Raw genomic sequence first — 13,035 nt, 5'->3', positions numbered from 1 at the left:
GTTTTTTATTTGATCTTCAGTTCATAACTAACTCGTTTAAAGTAGAAGACGTCAGCTGGAATGATATTTAAATAAATGTTCCTGACACTTGTTTGTTTCCTGGTTTCGATATGTTGCTGGACAAAAAACCACCATGCAGCAGATTCTATCATATAACATCGTTCACTACGAACCCTTCACACACACACACAGTTGAACACGCCCCCCCTCCCCCCCAGCATAACTGTGGGAAATCCTCTGGAAAGGGTCACGACATGAAAACATGCTTGTTCTTCCCTCGCTCGCTCTGATGTCTCACAGACCACCAGGGAACAGATCTTCTCTGAAGTCTGGAGAACACGTTCACATGCAGAGGCGGAGATTATGTGACCAGCTCTGTCCAACGATTCAAATCTTTAATCACGTTTAATCACTATGTTACAGTGGTCACAAGTCAAGACTCAGTCCTGAAGGAAAGCTGCTGCACTACACTTTCTGCTGACTCATCATAGACTGGATCCCCTCTAAGAACATTGACTTCTTCTGAAAAGGAGTTTGGAACTCATCGACGATAAATCATGGAGGCAGCCTCGATGAGGGTTTCTGAAGCCTAAAGATGGCCTAGTAAGGCGGGACTTAAGCCTCTTGGGAAAACAGCTACAACACATCCACCTGTCAGTCAACTCAGCCAGGCCCCGCTCCCTTCTAATGCTCTCAGGCTCCCTATAATTACATCCCTTACAGTTTTTACCAAGAAAAAAAATAGATATTAAGTTCTATCCAAAGAAAAACAAATAAAAAAAACATGATGTTGTATTTCTCACTCATTTTGGCGTCCGTTACTGTGCTGAGCTGAGCTCTGGGGTAAAACGTCATGAGGGGAAGTGGACACTCAAGGAACTGCAGTTGTTTTGCACTTCCACATTGGCTTCATTTGTCAGCACAGGTGGTCCTCACTTTGTGTAATGAGCTAACTGAATAATTCCCCAAAGTAATCGACCTAGTGTCAAGCCTCAAGCCCCGCCCTCCTTAGTTACTGTTTCTAGGTTAGACAACTTGTCATCAGGCTCCTTCCCGTTTGAGACAGTTTAAAAAAAAAGAAAAGAAGATCTGACGACTTTGATTTGTATTTCATTGATCACATTCTTTTCTAAATTTGTCCGCAGTGACAGAGATACAGTAAGGTGTATGAGGAGAACTCTAAATCTTTAAAATCATTTAAAATATTATCCACGCTTGATGCTAGTGATGTTGGCTAACGTTAGCTGTCCTCCCGTGGCTGCTCGCTATCTCACCTCTGATGACTGACTTCTGGACTCCATCAGTGACTATCTCTGGAGCGAGAGGTCTGAAACATCCTCTAAAAGTCTCCAACAGGTTCTTCAATACGCAGAGGAGAGTTATGAGCACAATCTGACAATCACAGCGACATCACAGAGAGCTAAACGGTGTAGATCCACGCGGGAAACCCTCCTGGATCAGGATGTCGACCACGAGCACCTTTTAATCACGTTAGTAACTACATTAGTGTTATGATAATGCGTTAGGTGGTCACTTCAGTGTCTTTAGCGGTAGGCGTGGTTGGTAGGAGGAGAAGCAGGGTCAGTACTGATGACACACCTGAGGGGGGTGTGGTGGCTCTGTCTCTGTAACCTTAATTAGCAGCACCTGTGGAGGAGCCGGCGGAAACTGGTTTTGAGTCGAAGAGACGCCACGAGGAAGACGCCAGGACGCAAGACACTGAATCTGAAGTAACGTTTGTTTTTGTTCGAACACTTCACGGGTTCTTTTTGCTCATGAACTAAACTGATATGAAGGAGAGGGCTGGCGGAGGAGGTCGTACCCAAGTGACTCTGTGGATCGGGCTGTTCGAGTGAGCTGGTCGCAGCACGTACGAGGATCTTTGAGGTGAGTCACCCACACGCACCCCTCAAACAGACAGGACAGTTGCACACACATTCAGGTAAGGCAGGACACCTTCACGTTTACGCAACACGTAAGGAGAGGCATTAAGTTACGGGCTCACTGGCCCTAGAGTCAGGCGCAAGGATAGCATTTAGCTGTGGGTTTGTGTAGCGGCGTAATAATTTGGATCACTGAGACACACGCACTGAAGAGACTCAGACCAGGAGAAAGTGTGTCTAACCGGAAGTTGCCCAGCAAAAGGAGCTCTCTGATTGGTGGTCAGCGGACCAATCAGAGAGCCAAAAAAGGGTTAATTCATCGATATTTGCATGTACAGAACTTTCTTTCCTTGCTTTCCCGTACTGAGTTTGTGATTATCTCCTCCTCCTGACTGAAACAGATTGTAAACTGAGTTCCTGTCTCCTATAGACATTTCAGCTGTAAACACTGCACAGGAAGCTCATGGATTTTTTAACAGGCTTGAGGCCGCGCTCCATATCTATTATTCACAACCGCCGTTTACCACAAAGCATTCTGTACTGACACACACACACATGCACGCACTAGATCCTTGACCCATGACACTCTGACACTCATACATTGAGTATGAGCTGGTCAATCAGTAACAGTAGGACTGGCTTGTTGTCAAGGTCTTGGTGCACCAGGAAGTGAATCATCAGGACTATCTTACAGCCTGCATGACATTGCAAAGTTCAAACCGCCACAGCGACTTCAAAGGACTCAGGTGTTCCTGAAAGCCGGTCTTATCAGTATGTACTCCGACCATGTCTGGACATTTGAGCCTCCACATTACGCTGACTGAGTGAAACCTTTGTCTGCGTGATGTAAATAAAATAAAAAGCAAGTCACTTATGCTGCAGCCTGGGCTGTGACAGAGCTCTGATTGGTCATCCTTCGACACACTGCAGAGTGTGTTCAGCAGAGGTTAACAAACATACATGTACCAACACTGTGAAGTGACGCTTCACTGAATGACTGACACCTCAAACATAAAGATGTGCGATGGACTTGGTCACTTCCACACCTTACAGACCTGAAGAACCTGTCGACCACATCAACACGAGCTGCACGCTGACTCATCACATCGCTATTCTTTTAATGAGAGAAATTAACTCAAAGCTGTGACAGAAACAGAGACAGGAACGGATAAAGGTTAGGTGTGTGTGTGTGTGTGTGTGTGTGTGTGTGTGTGTGTGCACTACTCAGCAATCAGGCAAGAACAGGGTTGGTTGCACTTATCCACTCCTGAACACACACACTAAACACACTCACTCACTGCTCACTCGAGCAACAACAATGACAAACTTCTCCTGAAGTATGTGTAGGGGGGGGACAAAATAAAGTCCTATTGGACGGCAGGGTGGGAGAGAGAATAAGTGAGAGACATGAAGCGTCCATTAAGAGAGAGAGAAGAAGAATGTGACAGACTGTTTGTGAGGTTTATCAGGGGAGAGAGAGAGAGAGAGAGAGAGAGAGCAGGAGGAGAAGATAAGGAGAGAGAGAGAGAAAGAGAAAGAGCAGGAGGAGAAGATAAGGAGAGAGAGAGAGAAGATAAGGAGAGAGAGAGAGGGGAAAGAGCAGAAGGAGATGATAAAGAGAGAGAGGAGAAGATAAGGAGAGAGAGAGAGAGAGAGAGAGAGAGAGAGAGAGAGAGAGATCCTGTTATCTGTGCTCTGTTCTTAAACTCTGCTGCTTCATTGGCTGCTTACTGTCTGTGTAACATTAAGATTTGCTGCCAGCATTAATGATAATGGAATAAGGATGTACCTAATATATATATATCCAACTCCCCTTTCTAAGTCTGCAGCAAGATGTCTATCTCCTCTCTACAGCTGGAGTCCAAAACACAGCCGCCATGGTTTGAAATGGGCTGCATGGTGCTGCAGTTGTTAGCTCTGTTCCCTCACAGCGAGGAGGTTCCTGGTTAGAATCCCCGTCTGACAGGAGCCTCTCTGTGTGGAGGTTCCTGGTTTGAATCCCTGTCTGACAGGAGCCTCTCTGTGAGGAGTCTGCATGTTCTCCCTGTGCATCTTGCACGCACGCACACACATCTGCATGAGGGAGACTCGTCTCGCTGCAGACAGCAGCCCACTGATTGGTGGAAACACTCTCCAAGCAACTCTCCAAGCTGATTCGCAAATATTTGTGTGTACCAGGAAATTCTGTTCACTCTGAACGGGTGTTGTCGGCAGAGTCGGCAGGCTCGGGTGGTTTTGAATTACCTTGTCAAGTGACGAGGAAACATTTCCAGAGGCTGAAGCTGCACTCGTTACTGATTCAAATGTTTAACCTGCAGTACAACGATCTCCACAGTGCAAAGGACATGACGTTATCTTGTGGTTATCATTATTCTGCTGGTGTCTGTGGACAATAGACAATCTAAGCTGACAAAGCTTCATCATAAAGACCATTTATTGATTTCTATTTAAAGAGAGCATATTCTCCCCCTCCTCCACCTTTTCAAACAGTCCCCTGTGGTCTAAATGAAACATCTGTGCTGTGCTTTGGTCAAAATATAACATGAATCAAGCACCAGAGGAGGTTTGTGACCCTGTATAAACCAGCTCTCTCAGAATGCTCTGTTTTGGTGTGTGTGTCTCTTCAAATGCAATGAGCCCCCCCTGAGTTATCATCACTCCTCTGTAGCAAGAATAAAAATGGTCGACCTGCTCAAAAGTTCTGTTCTAGGCTGGGGGTGGAGTCCATTGGTGGAGATACCAGGGGAGGGGAGGGGATTTGTTTTACCAGAATCCCACTGTGACATCAAAAGGAGAGCACATTTGAAACAGAGCATTTTTCTCTGTGTTGTAAGACTTATGCAGACCACAAACAAAGGACTGGATGGGTTTATGTCACATTTTGTGGGTCAGTAGACACTCAGGTTACCCAAATATATGTTCAAAAACACTGTAGGAGAGGACTTCGCATAATATGCCCCCTTTAACTGACTGTAAGAAAAGCCTTCAGTCACTCTGCCTCCGACATTCACACCATGTTATCCCGACTGTTCATTGTGCTCAACAAGTGCGACGTCCATTTCTGTACAAAGAAAGCTGTTGAAGCCTCCTGACTGCCAGAGAAGCCGTTTCTTCCTCCAACAACAAAAGCTGCAAGTCAATATCTAACTCTGCTCCAGACGGGCAAACAGTCGCAGAGAGTGATGGCACCATTCAGAGCCCAGTGTGAATACACTCTGACAACAGAACAGACACGCTGTGTTTGCAAGAGAGCTAAGATTAGATGGCCCAAGAGGAATCCCCTGCTGGGGAGATTAGCTCCATTCATGCTTCTTTCCTCAGAGAACTGAGAAAAGCTAAAGGAGCGTTTCAACTTCTTTGACCCTCTCTCTGGAGTCTGTCTATTGTTTTTAAGTCCTGACACCTACTCCCATGCTACAAGTGGTGTTAAAGCAGATCTATGATCCTCACTGTCAGCATTACAGAGCAGCAGGAAACCACAGATTACGCCAACAACTGTATCTTTGCAGAGGTTTGGTACGGACATCTAACGCCATGACGTAATATGTATTTATTTCAAGATGCATCAGTAGAATAGATCTCCTTTAACGATGACAAACATGATCGAATATAAAAACATGACATGTGCTTTGGAGACGCTGTGCAGTTGTTCAGCTATGTGCATGAATTACAGTGCAAATGTCTTAGAGAAAAGTTTACAGAGAATGCGCATTAGAGAGAAATATGCACGTTAGTGTGAGCGCCGGCAGAGATGCGCAAGCAAGCAGGCACATTTCCCTCTCCTCCGGCGCCTCACAGCCTTTGCAAGAGTTAGCGCACCTTTGACCATGATGTCTACCTCCTACATGTACTGTTAGCTGTAGCCACACGTTAGCCGTCTCCAGTCTATCTCCAACATGTGCTGTTAGCTGTAGCAACATGTTAGCCGTCTCCAGTCTCTTCCCCCAATTCTCTTTGCAGAAGTATCTAATCACAGCGTTGCTATGAAAGTTGCCAACATGAGTCTGTTGCAGGGATTTCAGATTTATGCTTTGTTTTTTGGGTAGATTAGAGGCTCTAATCTGAGTGACACGGGCCTATGACATTCAAATGTTCAGCTCCACTACATCTGTGCTGCTCCACAACAACAACATTTATAATCAATGAAAACACTGTTGGCAGCACCTGGAAGTCAAAACAGGGGGCGATAATGGGATCCTGCAGAGCGACAGATGGGCTTCATGAACTGAAGACAGACAGTTTCAAAGACTTTAAAGGCTCTGATTGGGTGACAGCTTTCTGCTTGTGGAGATGATAGTATCATTAAATAAGTCTGTTTTATCCTGTTAATATAAACACATGTGTCTCTTCCTGCTGCTCTAATCTCTTAATCTTGTAGCCTGATCTGCTGCTCCTGGGGCTCGAGCGTTCACGCCGGGCTAGCTGGTCAGATTACATATTTCTCTGCTGTCTGGGCACGCAGTGACCCCACGTGACCCTGATGACCCCTAACTTGGGTGCACACGTTCAGACAATGTACTCTTTAAACCTCGAAAACCTGCACGTATATGACTGAACACCTCTGCACTCCTCTGTTTGTAAGTGTGTCTTAAAAGTGTTTGCAGCAGTTTGAATGTTTTACGACCATCTGTCTAAACTTTAAAGGCGCGCTGACGTCGAGCTGAACTGGTTATCTCAATGTGAGCGTCCTCAGTAAACACATCCAAAGAGTATGAACTCATCACAGTAAGAAGATGCAGATAAAGCTTGAGCTGCTATCAGACGATCTCAGATTAATTTAACGTCAAATAAAAACATCTTTCTGGATTTATTGAGCTTCAGGGGAGACATGTTGCAGACAGGTATCACCATGGTGTCCAGAGATAATGTACACTTCTCTTTATTTCATTCTGAAGATATTAAACACAAACTGTACTTCAGTTTTTCTTTTCTGGTATGATTTTGTTGTATGTTCTGTATTTTTGAAATCACATTCTACATCGCCAGAAAGACGATAAATGACACTTGGTGTTTCTCATCTCTGCAGAAACGTCATACTTGCAAACAATCACTTACCTTTCAGTTTCTCCACCACGCTCTGCCCGGCTCTCTCTGCCACTTGCCCGTCCTCCCTCTGGTAGTGGTCGTCCAAGAATTGGGCGGTGGCTTCCGACAGGTGGACTTTGCCTGCCACGCCGAGCTGCTCCATCAAGTTAGCTAGATTGACATCATTTGACCACACGTCGAATTTGAAGCGCTTCATTCCCAGGATCCCGCACAGGACCGTGCCGGTGTGGACGCCCACTCGCATGTTGACAGTTTCACACGTCTCCTGGCAGAACTGCTCGATGGCCTGGATCATTCCCAAGCCCATGTCCACGCAGCAGTTGGCGTGGTCCGGTCGGGGCTCGGGGCAGCCGGCTACACAGTAGTAGCAATCTCCCAGAGTGCTGATCTTCTCGCAGCCGGTTAGTTCACAGAGCCGGTCAAAACGTCCAAACAGGTCGTTGAGAAGGCCCACCAAGGCCGGGGCCGACTTATTGGCAGACATTTTGGTAAATCCCACGATGTCTGCAAACAGAATGCTGACGGGCTCCATGCGCTTCATGTTAAAGGGACGGAAGATGATCTGTCCGCGGGGGATGGAGGTCTTCTTGCGTTTGTGATAGTTATGCCGATGATTGTTGGGGTTTGAGGCACTTTGGGCTTGGGAAGATCCGCCCCCTCCTCCACCGCCCACTGACACAGCCGAAGCGGAGCAGGCACCGGAGGAATAACGCTTGCCAGAATTCTCACCTCCACCCTCATCGTCACCTTGCTTCATCAGCTCATCTGCAACCCGCCTGGGCATGACCGAGTGGATCATGCGCTCCTTCAACGCCTTCTCCACCTCTAAGTCTTTACCGTGCATGATGGCCTGGCCCACTTTGAGGAAGGTGCTGCGAGACCGCACCTCTGACATGATGAACAGGTGGATGCCAATGACATGGGCGCACAGGTGGAGCAGAGCTTTAGCCGGGCCGAGCCAGCAGAGGGTGTCTCCTTCCCAATTAGAACCTGAACCCACTAGCCCCGCCCCCCATCCAGCCGTGTCATAACTTTTTTGAAGCAGCGGGAGCCACTCTAAAGCCTGAAACAAAACAGAATACAGGAGACCCAGCATCACTGAGGCGTACAGGCGAACATGGAGGACGCTGTAGAGCAACAGCAGAACCTCCATGCACAGGGAAAAGGTGCCCACGGGGGAGATGCAAGGAGTGGGAGGCGATGCCCCTGTGTCTGGTGAGAGGTACGAGGCGTTCCCGCCACCAGCCCACTCCAGCTCAGTGAAACCAGCAGTTTGTATCTGTGGAGCTAAAGTGATGGCGAAGGTGACGGCGATCAGGAGCAAGGAGGTTTGATTGTACAGCCACGTGTAGGGCTGGGTTAGGGTGAACAGAAAGAGGAGCACAAGGAGGACTAGAAAGGAGGCTGTGGGGATTAAGAAGGTCACAGGGTCACAGCGGCCACTATTGACCCCGAAGTAAACCCCCCAGAGTACAGCTGACACTGCCAGGTAGAACAGAACATAACGGAAGCGCCGCTGCGTCTGAGGAAAGCACCTCTCCTGGCACGCCTCCTCTAGGATGGCAGAGTCAAACTTGGGGTCCCAGCACTGGGCAGCAGAGCGTTCAAAAAGGGGAGGGGCTTCCCTGTGCACCCTGGAGGTGGAGGTCAACACGGGTCTGGAGTCTGCTGAGCTGCAGCTGGAGGAGATGCTGTATTTGTGCAGGTTAGGGTTCATTTTACTCACAGCGCTGTAGCCTCCTGCTCCCCCAGCTCCTCCGCCTGCCCCGCTGCCCCTCAGTGGCTCATGTTGATGCACGTGTGTCGGGCTGTTGGTAATCCGCACGGTCACGGCGCCATCCCCGCTGGAGTCGCAGCTCACTTCCGTGCCGTGCATGAGAAGCTGCCGGTGATGTTGCAGAGTGGCCATATTGACTTGGGTGAAGAGAAACGATGGGGTTTAAAATATTAATACAATCTTCTCATGGCGCTCAGGCAATCAGACAGAGTGCGTGGGCGCCGCTTGTACACATGTGGCGCGAGGGGGGGGCAGAAAGAGAGCAAAGGTGTTTGCTGGAATAATCACACTGCTGCATGTATGGTGACGGCACAGACGTCTTTTCTACGCACACGTCAGTCTGCACACTCACTCACACAAGACGCGCCGTTCCAGTTTGTTGAGCAGTTCATTCTCCGAGCCCGGGTTTGCGTCAGTACTCACATTACATGGATCCTTCTCCAAAAAGGCTCTGGGTCTGAGCCCGGCGTCCTCCCCAGCTGCGGTAAAAACACGCTCATCTTTCTTTCTGCCTCCTGAAGTGAACATCCTCCTCGGGAAGGACAACGTTGTGATGCAACGGTTTCTTTTTTTCACTATGTCGATCCTGACGTTACATGACTGGAAATTACCTCATCTGGATGTGCGCAATATCTACACTGCTGACATTACAAAGTGTAAGGCAGGATTGGAAAGATGCCCGGATCTGTCTTTTTTTACGAATAAAAAAAGGATGTGTGCATGTTCAGGTCCAGGGATTCATCGCATGAGCAGATCCAGAGTCAGGCTGTCAACAGTTGTACACATGAGGCTGCAAAAGTTACACTGACCTTTTCTTCTGCACAACATGGGGGACTAATGGCCCTCCCAGACTGACTCAGGCTCTTATGAACACAACAAACACTGTCCTTAAAGTGATATCATAATAATAATAATATTAATATGTGTTGAATCCCTTATCATGAAGCATGAACACTGCATTTATTAAACGCTCCTCTTCATACATTAGTTTGCATTACATGCTCTGACTGTGTGTGTGCACAGGTCTGTTCATTCAAATAATAAAGTGGATGATTTGTGATTTAAGCAGCTTTAACTTCCTCTACACCCCCCTCTCATGCATGGCTCACTGGGCTAAGGATTTAAGTTCTTCCCCCCCATACATTCTTCTTCCATCATAATCCCTGCAGATCCGAGAAACTATTCCACACTGAGTTTTATTTAGGAGGTCCAGTCCAAGACCCAGATCACAGGAGGCCTGACAGGCAGGCCTATTCCCACGGATCCAGCCCCGTTCTTTCCTGAACTCCCTCTCCGGATCTCCACTGTTTATTCCCCCCCTGCCTGCCTGCCAAAGAGGAGGTGGTCGGGGAGGGGATTGTGCTATTCAAAGACGTGTAATCCAAAAAGAGAAGAGCAGAACATACCCTCCGCTGGCCCGAATCAGTGCAGCTTTGCCTCTGCTGGGAGTGTCTGCAACTTGTTGCGCGCAGTTGGCAAAAATGTACAGCTATGAGGAACAGCGTCGGTCGGAGCAGGCTGGGCTATAAATAGTGATGATCAAAAGTCTGGTAAAAACAACACCCACGGAGTGTATCATTGGACTGCTGTTCACAAACTTCATGTAGGGTAGCTTTAGCTCTCATTAAAAAGCTCTCCTTTTAAAACGTCAGCGGTATAGGCCCCCCTCTTGTTTCCAAAAGCTCCCAAACTTTGTTTTCCCAGGCCGTATTTCCTGAGTTTGGAGAGGAGACCCAGTTAGGAGTCTCTGGTTATTTGGAGCTGAGGCTGGATTTCCTCCCCTCGCATTCCCCCCGGAGCACAGAAGCAGAAAATCCCCAGAGCGATAAAGGAGACCCTCTTTGGAAGCGTCTTCGGTGGGATGATCAAAAACCGGCCCACATACGGCACTGACTCGTTATCCCGAGCAGCTCCTGAGGTCTGGATGGCTCTAGTTTTCGCTGGCATGCATGTGTCCAACAAACACAACACTATGCGCTCTGGCTGTGGTGCGTCCTCTTCCGTCCGCCGCTGGTTGCCTCCCTTTCCCCCCCGACACAGCTCTCTCTCTCTCTCTCTCTTTCTCTCTCTCTCTCTCTCTGTCTCTCTCTCGCTCTCTCTCTCCTGGAGCTGGGGGCTAAATAAAAACAGACCTACAGCGGGAGTTTTGGCTGCTGCTCCGTCCTATCCGGAACGACGTAACAGCTCCAGTCCTGTGCCACCATCTTCGCTGAGAGCTGCTCGGAAATCCTCCCCCAGCTGTTGTGTCGGTGCGGGTCGGTGGGACGAGCCTGTCAAGTACAACAGAGTTTCAAAAAACACCGTTTCCGGTCTTGCCTTTCAAGGAGGGAATGAGGCAGTGAACTTTTCCACGCATGATTTATGAAGGAAGATCACGTTTTCTTTGCCATTACGTGATTTAAAAAAAGAAAAGTTAAAGGAAACGTTTGTAGTTTTATAAAGAAGTGATATTAACAGAGGTGGGTCTAGAGTCTGGAGGGGTCCTGGGCACACATTCACAGGGGGCCCCCCAACTGGCCATTACCGCCTTCATGTTAAAATGATCTGACACGAACAGTGACAGAGACATTTGAACCTTTTTTTTAATCTCCAGTTCACCTTAGTATTATTTTAAAATCTAAACATAAAGAACATTTAAAACTTTGTTATTTCAAAATAAAAACATGAGCAATAAAAATCAGAACCATAAAAAGTAAATGATTAGGAAGTTTTCAGTCAAATGTCCATTTGTTAGGCTTTTATTTTGAAATAAAGTAAGGCCCTTCCTGAAAAGTGAAGGTTATGACATGAAGTTAAGCCCAGAAACAGGAAGTGGTTAGGGATCCCAAACTGAGGTCAAACAGCTCAAAGGAACAGTAACAAAGCTCAATGTGTGATGTCATAAGGTCAATGTTTGATGTCATAGGTCAATGTGTGATGTCATAAGGTCATTGTGTGATGTCATAAGGTCAATGTGTGATGTCATAGGTCAATGTGTGATGTCATAAGGTCAATGTGTGATGTCATAAGGTCAATGTGTGATGTCATAGGTCAATGTGTGATGTCATAAGGTCAATGTGTGATGTCATAAGGTGGATATTACTTTGGACTCGTCAGCTGAACTGTCTGAGAGTTTGTTAAAGTGAAATGAGACATTCAAAGATGCAGCAGTGTCCTTCACTGGGACACTGATTTATGCAGGGGTGCCATAAAGTTTGCGTGCACACGCACGGTAAATAATTTGATTTATTCATGAACTAAACAGAACAGCAACATGAAAATCTTCTTCGCTGAAGTATTTAAAGGTCACATATCCTCCTCCTCTTCATCAGTGTAAATAAGTCTCAGAGCTCCTCAAAACGTGTGTGAAGTTTCTTGTTCTAAATCCACTCTGATCCTGTATTTGATCATGTCTATAAACCCCTCTATTTCAGCCCTGATCAGAACAAGCTGTTTCTGTGTCTTTACCTTTAAATATGTAAATGAGCTGTGTCTGACCACGCCCGCTCTCTGGAAGGGCTTGGGTGTCTCGGGCTTTCTCGCTCCATGTCCTATTGTTTACGGTGAGAAGGCAGACTCAGAGGGCAGAACAAACCCCTAGCTGTTGGAGTGTCACCCACCTGGGGGAGGGGCTACTGCCCTTTGTGATGTCATGAAGGGAAAATCTCCAAACGGCCTGTTTGAGCACACATTTTCTGAAAAGTGGAGCAGGCAAAAGACGGAGAGGATGGACTTTTCTCGTCATTGGGGGGTTTGTAGACAGACTAGAGACACATATTAGAGTTAGAGGAACATGGTGGCGTGCAGTGGTTAGCGCTGTCCCCTCACAGCGAGGAGGTTCCTGGTTTGAATCCCCATCTGACAGGAGCCTCTCTGTGAGGAGTTTGCATGTTCTCCCTGTGCATGTGTGGGTTCTCTCCGGGTACTCCGGCTTCCTCCCACAGTCCAAAGACATGCTCGTTAGGTTAACTGATGACTCTAAATTGTCCGTAGGTGTGAATGTGTGGTGTGGCTGGTTGTCTGTCTCTATATGTCAGCCCTGTGATTGGCTGGTGAACAGTCCAGGGTGTAACCCCGCCTCTCGCACAATGACAGCTGGGATCATCTTTAGTGTTCAGTGACCTTTCAGCCAATCACAAGTCTTTAAATAGTGCAAAGGAAGCACAGACATCTTGTTAAGAGCTTGTTGGTCATAAAACACTCAAAGCTGAATGAGTTGAATTTATTTACACACTTAAAGCTGAAGACAGTGAAGTGATGAGAGTGTGGACAGCAGGAAGCTAGATGAACAAGGTAACAGAGTTATAGTGTGTGTGCGTGTGTATGTGTCTCTGTGGGTTGCGGTGTGTG

The 13,035-nt window shown here is 47.3% G+C and overlaps 1 protein-coding gene across 1 annotated transcript in view; it reads right to left on the bottom strand.

Moving 5' to 3' along the window:
• adcy9 (adenylate cyclase 9) overlaps positions 1-10,980 on the bottom strand; it is a 35,036-nt gene extending 24,056 nt beyond the window's left edge. The window contains exon 1 of the mRNA XM_020641370.3: positions 6,939-10,980. Within this exon, the coding sequence (XP_020497026.1) occupies positions 6,939-8,838 (1,900 nt within the window). The 5' untranslated portion in view covers positions 8,839-10,980. The remainder of the gene's footprint in view (positions 1-6,938) is intronic.
• Between the last annotated feature and the right edge of the window lie 2,055 nt (positions 10,981-13,035).

Source organism: Labrus bergylta, chromosome 1 (genome assembly GCF_963930695.1).
Source record: "Labrus bergylta chromosome 1, fLabBer1.1, whole genome shotgun sequence".
NCBI lineage: Eukaryota > Metazoa > Chordata > Actinopteri > Labriformes > Labridae > Labrus > Labrus bergylta.
Note: the sequence above shows the minus strand (reverse complement) of the source record. Positions and strands in the feature narration are given on the sequence as shown.